The 11,478-nt window shown below is 36.4% G+C and overlaps 1 protein-coding gene across 3 annotated transcripts; it reads right to left on the minus strand.

Moving 5' to 3' along the window:
- Nucleotides 1-940: 940 nt before the first annotated feature.
- Nucleotides 941-8,847, minus strand: SYT4 (synaptotagmin 4). 3 transcript variants are annotated; one of them, XM_006144401.3, is made up of 4 exons: nt 8,733-8,847; nt 4,676-5,484; nt 2,767-2,887; nt 941-1,387 (listed from the first exon to the last, which is right to left on the minus strand). In XM_006144401.3, exons 1-4 carry the CDS (start codon nt 8,764-8,766, stop codon nt 1,080-1,082), a joined length of 1,272 nt encoding a protein of 423 aa, XP_006144463.1. In that variant the 5' UTR covers nt 8,767-8,847; the 3' UTR covers nt 941-1,079. The 3 variants fall into 3 exon arrangements, with proteins under 3 accessions (XP_006144463.1, XP_006144462.1, XP_006144461.1); XM_006144400.3 differs by having other exon boundaries at nt 2,767-2,884; nt 4,670-5,484; XM_006144399.3 differs by having other exon boundaries at nt 4,670-5,484.
- Between the last annotated feature and the right edge of the window lie 2,631 nt (nt 8,848-11,478).

The raw sequence follows: 11,478 nt of genomic DNA on the forward strand, positions 1-11,478 counted from the left end.
ATTACTTTGCGTGTTAGTTTCAGTAACACTTACTCCCTGGCAATGTATAAAACTTCAGTCTTTTATTTTTTCTTTCCATTTCAAATTGCAGCTTGGTCCTTTCTGAGGGAGAATAAGTTAAATGAAGATTTAGATGGCCATGACTACTTTGGGTACAAATAATGGCCTTGGAAGTACACTTGCACACTGTACATATTTTCTACAAGAAACTTGAGTTTCTAAGGGGATTTCTAGCTGAAGTTTATTTCTTTATCTACTAGCTAATTGACAACTTCACAGAGGTAAACAGGGATTTCTTAGGCCACATTGAGGCTTGTGGCAGGCAGTGAATAATTCAAGGCCATGGTTCTTATGTGAGATTATATTTTATGACATTTTGACTCACATGTAACCTTAAGGGGGAGGAAAATCATATTTCAGCCACAGTGTTCTCAACTCAGCCCTTTGATAAAATGATTTCTCAGCTTGTTCACTGTCCTTTTGAAATGAACCTATGCTATTCCTTTTAGGATAAAATTATATTAGATAATTATAAATCAAAGAGAATGACCAGATACTTTATATATGTAGGACGACCATTTGTACATGACACAACTAATAAGAACAAGTAGAGAACATTTCTTTAATATCTTTGGATTTAAAGAAAAATTGATTTCCCCAACCTGAAGAAAAATGGATGAATTTTCATAAGAGAAGGCATACTTTTCATTTTTCAATGCTGACCATCACATGGACATCCAGTGACATATTCAAGGAAATTCCCATCCTCTAAGCCACCTCCGTAGTTTGAGGTTGTTGCACAGTATTCAAAAAATGCTTGACTCTTCCTATTTTTATCACTGGCAACCTGCAGAGGAAATGAGCTATCTTATGAAAATTTATCCAGCTTCTCTAATAAAGAGGGAAATTGTCATGATGCACACTTACAGTTACTTTCTGGTTGGCTAATTCAATCCATTCCTAACAACAACAAAAAAATGTTGCTTGCTGTCACAAGCTTGCAACCACATACCAGAAAAAAAAGGAAAGTTGCTCCTTGCCTAGTAAAAATGCTTAAGTTCCAACTCCTGGCTAGGATGCTAACCATCACAAAGCATGTGCCACTTGGCGATCTGTCTCCTGGGGTAGTCGCAGACCTCTTTCCAGTGCTCTCCTCCACTTCCTTCTGCTGCTGTGCCCAGGACCAACCGCCCAATCACCTCATTTCGGGACCCCCTTTCGGAATCCAAAACCAGAAATTCAACACTTATTTCTTCGAGACCCTCACAAGGAATATCAAAGACAAACAGTTCATTGAACACTGCATTAGGGGTACATTTCTTCACATGAGTCTTCTTCTTGGAGATCCTCTTTTTGGCATGGTACAGGTTCACTTTGACGTAGGGATCTGCAATGGTACATAAAAGGCATCGTAATGACAGACCCCAACCGCAGAGCCCACCTTAAGATACCCTTGTCATTAGAGACCATAGCATGCCAGTAAAAGGTGGTTACCATGAAAATGAGTTTAAACAAAAGGAAACTGAGAATAAAGCTTGGCTTCTCTCTTAACCAATGAAATTGAAAATAAGGAAGAAAAAGCAACATAAGAGAAAATAGTTCCAAAGTGGAAGATGGAGAAGGAATTGATGAAAAAGAGATAACATAAAAAAATAAGAAAACAGGAAATTCTATGGACTCATTTTAATTACTGACAACTCATTCCAAGGAATGGGATAGAAGGAAAAAATAGACAGCATCTAGCCTTACTGAATTGTCTGCTTTTGCATAAGTTTCTCTAACTCTCTGAGTTTGGACTGCATTTTCTGTTAAAAGGAAATTAGAATACACTATGGCAATATCCTTCTTGGCTTACACTTTTCTGTGGTTCTTTAATCATCTGCTATATTTGCTTTCTATTATCCAGTATTGACCTGTTCTCTGTCAACATTAATGTGTGAATTTTAAGGACATGCTGCTTTGTCACACACTAATTATGTCATTTTTGCCTTTTTCTGATTGCAACATAAGAGTTATTTTTAGTTTCCTAAAGTAAGCTTTTAAGATCATCCTTTCAAATTCCATCCTCAAATAGTACTAACTATAATAACAGCATTAGGTAATGTTTAATAAAGTTTATTTCTAGTCCTCACACTGTCTCTCAAAGTGAATATTGTGCCTGGTTTATACAGTCTAAGAAACATACTCAAGGGTACGTAGTTGAGAAATGGAAAGTTTGGGATTTTAGCTCTAGCCATTTTAACTCCTAGCTCACGTTCTTTTCCATTATACTCTATAAGGGTTTGGTGCTTTGGTTTGTTTTTGTAAAATTAATCAGAAAACTAAAAGATAATTCTGAAAACAGAGGCATAAATAATTAGAGGGAAAAATAGCAAAGCATAACAGAAGACTAAAGGTAGGTGGGCTTACATTTATAATAGTAATGTTTAAGACTCTTCTCCCACATCTTATTCCTGTCTCTGTACTTTGGGCAATGGACTCTTATCTCTGCATTAACCCTGCTTTCTACTTCAGCCAGCTATCTACTATCGAATCAGCCATCTACCACATGCATCTTTGGCTTAGATCTTACAACTCTGTAGATTTCTTCTTGCTGATGGCCTTAGCTCACACTATTATTTCCCAAACTGAGAAACAGAGAAACAATTACATCACTTAACATTATGAATAAAAGATAAAAATAGACCAATGTTAGTTGTTAAACTATTTTGCTGATGATACTGCCCAAGTCTATGCTGAGCGTAAGTATTTCAGAAGCATTCTTACCTGAAAGTCCAGACACATCAGATTTGGGCAGGTGTCGCGCTTTTAAGACAACCACAGTGAGAGTATTCGTGGTTGACTGATAGCAGAGAGAGAGCAATAACTCACCCCGTCCTGAAGACTTCTAGACAAAGAGAAATGCAGCATAAATATATTTAGCTTTTTTTTTTTTACTTTTAAAGCTTTACATTTTATCAAACATTTTAGAGCAATATAATAATATTGATGTTTAAGTGTAATGTTTCTATTTATTTTTACATTAATATGCTGAGGAATTAAAGAGTAACTGAAAGATTCCCGCAGTAGTACCATCACTGCCTAAAAACAGTTGCCTGCCATCTTGTGGTCATTTTTAGTATTACAGAATGCTAACAGTTAAAACAAATTGGCCACACCCATTACTTAGAAATGTTTCAAAAGATATTTAAATTATACCTTAGGAGAGGATATTTTTGTGTTTTTAGTTTGAATGGTCTCTCTGCATTTGGAAGTTAATAGCAGTAATAAAAATTGCCTAATCCTTTGAATGGGTCTGTATAGAGTCAAAGGATTCATGTTAAGGTTGACCTGATTTCAAAATCTTTAAAGCACTATTAGTGGATTTGAATTCAGGCCAAAAGAGTTTTTCTTCTGACCTCTACCACTTTCCTGGTTCGAAAGGATGATAGAGCAAAACTCTTCTGCTTTATTCTTCCCCCCACCCCCAAGTCTTCATTTTATCTAAGAAATAAGTTAAATTGAAGTACTGCAAAAAGTACACTCAGAATTTTTATTACATTACTTTTTGACAGTCTCATTGGGCAGGAGGTCCTTCTTTTCATACTATGTAGATTTGATTTGTACTTTAAAGACATTAGATAAGACAACCAAAAACTAAATGTACAGCTATAACTGGAACTAACAGAATGTTAAGACGGGGGGTTGTTTATACTTAAGAATGAAGACCGGTGCAGAACTGCCCAAACTGCAATATATTTAAACCACAGCAGACATGGAGTAGGTATATGAATAATTTCTCCATGGAAACAACAGTAGGAGATGGAACTTTATTCCCACTGTGTTTCTAATCAGCTGGGCATCTTAAACAAATAATGTAAGTCTCTGGACCTTGATTTTAATCCCAGTAGACAAAAGGCAAAGGGATGATCTAAACAAGCTCCGAAGTAATTTTCAGCTCAAAAGCACTATGATTTTAAAAAAAAAAAGCATAAATTAAAATATTGATTGTATTCTGTAAGTTATGTCATTATAAACACAAAAACACAAGTTTTTCTTAAATGCCATTGTTGGTATCAACTGAGCTCTGTATTTAAAGTGGACATACTGTTAAATTTATTTATTGGTATCTTATCATGTTTTAATAATCAGAGCACAACTCATGCCCTATTATACAGTATAGAGGTGGACATTTATAATTTAATATGATGTGATGTCTCTTCCTTGGAAGGCAATTCCATGAAAAGTCAATATAACTCCAAATCCTCAGGAAGAATTGATTTAATTTAAAATTTCAATTTTAATTTCTAATTCAATTATGCTGACCTTGAAACATCTTTGTTAACTTGCTTATGAATACAAAATATTCACCTGTATTTTCGACTAGCAATCTTTATCAAAATACTTATGACAGAAATGAACAAAAAAATGTTTATAGAAATGACATTCATATATCCATAAAGGATGCTTGTTTATCTGATAGCACTAAAATAGTGTGTGCATTTCAGTAGTGGGTTAATATTCTTTCATCTCCTCTATTCCCTTGCTGTCTATTTGATTATAATTAATAATAATTAAACATGGTAAGGATGGTATGTACATGCTTATCATTTTAATGAAAATCCCCAGGATACAAAAAAGCTTCATAAAAGATTGTTTATAAATACTTTAAGTACGCAAAATAAATTACCCTAACATTTCTCTTGATGATCTCTCTGTTCATTAACATTTTCCCATCAGATAATTCAATTCCTGAGAGAGGAATTAGGACTTCCCCAATGATATCATCTCGTGAAAACCGGTCGAAACTCAAGATTGTGAAGTGCAAGGCCAACTCTTGGATCTGAGTGTAGGGGATCCCGTAGAATGTAAAGGTCTCATCAAAAGCTGGGTCCAAAGTCTTTCTCAGCACTCTGGTTTTCACTTTATGCTTCTTCTCTGGGAGGATCGTCATCTTGATGTATGGGTCAGAGGTCATCGACTGTTCATCCATGGCTGGTAAACCCCGGGCTTCCTTGATATTTACCACAAATGCTTTCTTCTCGAAATTGTACTCTAAGGAGAAGAACAGGGTTCCCAGCTTCTCTTGTTTCTCTTCTGAAGTAAGGGAAGTGCTGGACTTTATGCTATCAGGGGAAACTGTCTCTTTTTCTCCTTCTAAGGAGAGCTTTGGGGTCACATTCTCCAGATCAGTAGGGCTGCCAGCTTTGATGTTTGTTTTGGGAAAATTGCCATTGAGATCTCTCTTCTCCAGATCAAGGTGCAATGAATTCTTTGGCAAAGCTGGTTTATTCTTGACTTCATTTTTGTCATCTGCTCCAAACTTCTTTTTGCTATTTAGATTTTCAGGGTAAATATCAACTCCCTTTAGCACATGCACAAACTTGTATGGAGGAGTCTTATTAGACTTGGATGATTTTCTCTGACAGCAGATCCATGCAAAGAGAGAAACCGTGAACACCAGGCCAAATGCACTGAAGATCCCCACCACAGTGGGGATTTCATCTGAAAAATCAAATCACCAATAACACACATTAAAGGAGCAGAGTGGGAGAGATGTGCTTATTTGAAAAGCATAATAAAGCTGGCAATTGCTGTAGGCTGAGCTCATTGAATTACTTTCCAACTGTTCGGGGTATGAGTTATGTACACACTTCACACTAACTTCAGGGATAAACACATTCCCTGGGTGACATACAGAAACAAAAATTCAGTATGATAGAAACCCCTTTATTTCTGTAAGTTTTTTTTCTTTTTCTTTTTCTTTTTTTTTTAATAAATAAGGTGAAAAGATGAAACGACCTGGTCTGATATCGTGCTTACTTAATAATCCTGAGCTATTTTTGTTTTCTCAAATATCATGAGTCAACCACAACTTGATGGGTCAGTACTAATATTATTATTTTTTCATTGACATTTTGAGTCTTTTCAGAGGCATCAATTCTTACTGACTATGGAATACTAAACGCACATTCTTCAAATACCAAGAGAGTCTGCTTTCATAGTTATTCTTTATTTACCTGGAATTCAGGAAGCAAGCATCTAGGGACCTCAACGGTTCATGTAATTTTAAGAAGAGATACAACATTATCTGCCATTGCCACAAACCCATCAATAATTTTTTTTTCAATTATAGAGCAGCAGTAAAAGGAATATACATATATTAGGGGAAAAAAGGAACAAGAAAATACTAATAACAATATTATATAACTTACAACACTATAATCCCCTTGTATGCCAAGCCCAGGTTCTTCAATCCAAGATTGAATTGCCCAAAGTACCAATTAATTATACTTAATAGGATAAAAACTGAACAGAGGTTATAAATGAATCATCATTTCCTACATGTAATGAGAATACTGAATATAAATAATTTAGAGTTCTATTTTATTTATAACTGGGTTTTTTCCTCATATATTTCCACATGGCAAATGGTAATAAAATTAAAATTAGCTTTATTTCTTCATTATTGAATGAGGGTAATTTAAATTACTCTTGTTAGGTAATATTGATTATGCATGAAGCTTATCATATATCACATGTAAGCATATTTCTTGAACAAATTACTAGTAACACTGTAATAGCAATATTACTAAATTTAGACATAATGTATCAATCGAGTCAATGTTTAATATAGTCAAAGTGAATATAACTAACGTAATATTATGTACATTTAGTTTCATTATAATCCCTTTTCTAAATTCCGAATGGTGAATAATAAAGTTAAAAGACCCAGTCAGGAAAGAGTTAATAATTATTTAAATAACCAAAAAAGAGTAATCTTTTGTTACTCCCTTTCCCCACCTTCCAAGTCTTCTATCTGCCTACTTTGTAATCAGAGAACTGAACTCAAAGAACATAAAATTGAGAAATGTCAAATAAGAAAGATAGCTAAGATAAAAAACTAATAAAACAATTACAATAAAACATTTTGTACTTTAATGATACCCTGAAACTGAATCATGCAAAGAAGAAATAAACCTTTGGTTTCCCCAAATAGGAAAATCTGCAAATTCTTCAGAAAAAGAGTAAGGCAAGAGCTAAAGATAATCTTCTAAACTTAGTAACAGCTTTTCAGTTTTTCCTTCTATTTAAGTCTTTGTGAAAACACACACACACCACACACATACACACATACACACACATATCCTTAGTTCTGGACTCTTAATAATCCAAGGCCATAGAGGAAAAACAAAGTCATGAACTGAGACCATTCTTCACTCAATGTAAGAAGAACAATAAAAGCAGAAGAGAATGATTTCTTTCTTCTAAGTAAAGTGATAGCCCAAGCTAGAACATACCTTCACTTACACAGACTCTGAAAATGCCTCAATATTTCAAAATTTCTCATTTCAAATGAACATCACAACAGAATAAACCTAATCATCCAAGTAGAAGGCTATGAAAGAAATTCATTTATAAATATAATAACATAAATTGTCTTCACTTAATACTTATGCCAAATGGCGTAATACACATCATAGCATGACACGTTCACCTACTTCCTGTGTATTATCTACTGATAAAGTCTTAAGCTTTTAAGAGCAAAGATCAGAGTCATTTCACTCAATTTAGTAGTAGCAATTATCACACATTTATAGACATCATTCCTGTTAATAAACTTCTATTCTATTCCTTGATTAAAAATACTTTTAAAGTAAGTAAGATTCTAATTTCTTTCACTTGGAATATAACATGGCCTAAAAATACTTTTTTTTTTTTTTTTGAGAAGTACATCTGATTTTATTTTCTGAAACAGAAGGAAGGTTATGGTGCCAAAAATCGGGTAGAGAAAAAGGAAAACTGAACTGAAAAACAGGGGTCCTTTTCTGTAGCATTCAAGTTTCCAGCAGCTTTTAGCTAACTGTACAATCTGCAGCACTTCCCTCATCTCTGGGCTTCGGTTAAACATCATTGGTGGATTAAAAATACTTTTAAAGTAAGTAAGATTCTAATTTCTTTCACTTGGAATATAACATGGCCTAAAAATACTATTTTTTTTTTTTTGAGAAGTACATCTGATTTTATTTTCTGAAACAGAAGGAAGGTTATGGTGCCAAAAATCGGGTAGAGAAAAAGGAAAACTGAACTGAAAAACAGGGGTCCTTTTCTGTAGCATTCAAGTTTCCAGCAGCTTTTAGCTAACTGTACAATCTGCAGCACTTCCCTCATCTCTGGGCTTCGGTTAAACATCATTGGTGAAATGAATGGACCAAGCCAGTTCGTTTTGAAAGTCTCTTCAACTCTACTGTCACAGGAATCTATTTTTCATTAGCAACATCTGAGAAACATCGTAGAGAACAAACATCCTTATGGTACACTCTGTAATAAAATAGACATCCCAAATCCCAATATACAAGTTGTTTCATAGTGATATCAAGCCCTTACGTAACCACAGCTACATCTGACTTCCCCTAAAATACAGATTACCTAAAGATAAGACACCTACGAAACTAATTAAAGCAACATGCCAACAACGAACCCCTTTTCCTTTACTCAGTTCATGCTGCAATTTACAGAGCTACCTGAACTTCTTCAAGGTAAAATCGCCCTACCAGAAGACAATTTTAAGCAGGAAGCTATCACGTAGGGGAGAAACAGCAGAAATAAGCCACGATTGCCCTCTTGCTGTTCTCATTTTCCTTCCAAATTAACTACCTAGGAAATCTATATTCAGTTCAGTGGAATAAAATACAGCCCATCCCGGACTATTCAAGAAACGACCACAGCCAGGAGTTGAGTAACTTGCTTACCAAATTCTTCCCGGCTGGTAGTGATCGGAGCCATTTTTTTGCTGCGTGTTCTGTCCGAGGTGCTGAACGGAAAACTCCCTGGCTTGATTCGCTTGCCTGGGTCTGAAGCGCTGGCTTTCCCCGTAGGGGAGAAACAGCAGAAATAAGCCACGATTGCCCTCTTGCTGTTCTCATTTTCCTTCCAAATTAACTACCTAGGAAATCTATATTCAGTTCAGTGGAATAAAATACAGCCCATCCCGGACTATTCAAGAAACGACCACAGCCAGGAGTTGAGTAACTTGCTTACCAAATTCTTCCCGGCTGGTAGTGATCGGAGCCATTTTTTTGCTGCGTGTTCTGTCCGAGGTGCTGAACGGAAAACTCCCTGGCTTGATTCGCTTGCCTGCGTCTGAAGCGCTGGCTTGCCCTACTGCTGAAAACAACAGCGCAGAGCCCGGGGGACCTGCGCCTGGAACAGGGAGGAGGCGAAGAGGGAGGTCCACTCGCCCTCGCACGGTGATTTGCCACCTCTGTTCCTGTTTTGGCTCTTCTGAGAAGCTCGTCTCCCAGACTCCAGACGTGGCTGAAACCCGAATTGACGCAATCCTGACGCTACAGGGCTGAAATCAGCACCTGCCCCCTTCGCCTCCTCCCTTCAAGCCTCTCCTCCCACCCCCCTTCTTTTTGCTTCCTCCCTCCTCTCTTGAGAATTCAACACACACTCATCAATTATTTTAACTGTTGGGCTACTAGAGACTAGCGTTGCTATTCTGTGGGCGCTCAGAGACACACAGAGATATGCCCTGAAACTGATCTCCATCAGTTCTCAAAATCTCCTGGTCACCTAGCTGAGTCAAAAGGCATCTCTGAGTTATCCGAATAATATGTTTATGGAGGCGATTTAAGCAAAGAGTAAGAAGAAAGAAATTAATGCATTAAGTGACTCACTGTAAAATGCAAAAATATATTTTCTGTTTTCTGAATTTTTCTTGAACATGCTATATTTATCCTACTCAGAAAAAAAAAAAATCCTCTGTAGATTGAGCCATTTGAAATAAGATAACAGCTTTCCCAGTGTAATCCCTATTGTTCTAATGCATTATTAGTCTAAACATTGTGCTGACACTGAGCTCCTTCCTGTGTCAGGTCTCTCCCCTTTAATGTCTGATATTTGTCCAGTTCGAGTCTTAGGGACAGATGGGAATGATGCTTTCTGCATTCAGACTCACTCTCAGTTATGACTTTTGCATATAATGAGACTGCTTCTGGAATAACAGTTATGGCAAAAAGCCCTGACTTCTAAAATGTTTGTGTAAAATAATTATGAGAATCAGTTCAAAATCTAAAATAACATTGATTATTTATTACTGGTTATCTTCAGAGAAAAACATATTTTTTGAAATGACAATATTCCTGGATGTGAGAAGTTGAGAAAATATGGTATCTGACTCTGATTAATTTGAATATGAAGAGAGTGCCTTTTCTTTTTTTCTTTCTTTTTGTTTTTTTGGGGGGGGGTATCTTTGGTTTTGCCATAGGGTGTGTGTGCTCCCTAGAGAGAGACAGAAAGCATGAAAGTGAGAAAACACTCCCCAGAAAGGATGGCCATGTCAAAATCCCCTCTCCTCCATTCACTTTTCATGATTTTGGACAGGGACACACACATGTCCAGCATGATTTCTAAGCTGCGAGGTCTGGGATTAGAACTGTGGTAGACCATGTTGGAGTCCAGAGCTTTAACCACCTTGCCATCTGCTGGCCTGGAGTGTGCCTTGTCAAAACAAATGTTTGGCAGTTTTCTCAAGGGGAGGATTTGGGCTTTGACTCCAATCAGCAATTAACTGCTGCAAAAATTTCCTTTGCTCTGGAACTCAATGAGCAAATGCTATTCAGTGTGTGCTGGGACAGGGGAGGAGGGAGCCCCTGGTGAGTCTCAGACACCTACTGCATAGTGACAGGTTCGTGCACATGGGCGAGCAGCTGCCTTGAGCATCAGGGCTGTGTCTGGGGAGAAACTGGCTGCAGTCCTTTGCATCATGGAAAATTTTCTAAACCAAAGTCTCTTTTCATTTCTATTTGCTCCCACGTATCTGGCATTTTAGTGTACTAACAGATTTTTTTTAATCTTCTATCTTCCTGCTAAGAAAAGACACAAACTAATTTACTGTATTTAATTTTCCTATTGGCATAGTCTGTGGTTAAGACTTTATCCTTTCACTTTATTCAGTTACGCATGCACCTGGCAAGATTATCCCTGGAAACATACACCCATTAGATGAAAGAGAGGTTGGCAGTTAGCTGTGATACATATCACAGGTAGACCAAATACATGCTGTGAGTCTGACTGAAGTAGATATTTTATATATAAATCATAGGTAACATACGGTTAAATTCATTTTTTGTAAACATAAGTATCTTATGTGTATGTTCTATATAAATTAGCATGGCATTGATTCTTTTTTCAGATGGTAAAATACTGTCATCTAAAACCTGTCTTGATTGTTTAAACCCTATCTACAAAACCCCTCCCCATCCTGCCCTGTTTCATATCTGAGGACACAATTGTGATAAGATTATTCTTGCCCAGACCTAATGCTATTGTGGATACAGTAACTGTTTCATTGCTTGTTTTATAAGCAAACTGAAAAGAAATGTTATTAATTAAAATGTCTGACTTTTTTCTTATTTTCACTTGGTAAGTAGCATTTTAATCATGATACAATCTCTTTAGACAAGCTTCTAGCAGCATCAGATGAAGAGTGGG

The sequence above is a fragment of the Tupaia chinensis genome, unplaced genomic scaffold (assembly GCF_000334495.1).
Source record: "Tupaia chinensis unplaced genomic scaffold, TupChi_1.0 Scaffold000119_1, whole genome shotgun sequence".
Classification (NCBI taxonomy): domain Eukaryota; kingdom Metazoa; phylum Chordata; class Mammalia; order Scandentia; family Tupaiidae; genus Tupaia; species Tupaia belangeri.

What these genes read in the sequence shown, in the direction of transcription:
- SYT4 (XM_006144399.3), bottom strand. Translation starts at nt 8,766, where the DNA reads ATGGCTCCGATCACTACCAGCCGGGAAGAATTTG. An exon ending in TACCAGCCGGGAAGAATTTG is followed by an intron (nt 5,485 to 8,732) that starts GTAAGCAAGTTA and finishes TTGATTTTTCAG; the next exon opens with ATGAAATCCCCACTGTGGTG. An exon ending in TCATCAAGAGAAATGTTAGG is followed by an intron (nt 2,888 to 4,669) that starts GTAATTTATTTT and finishes CTCTTTGTCTAG; the next exon opens with AAGTCTTCAGGACGGGGTGA.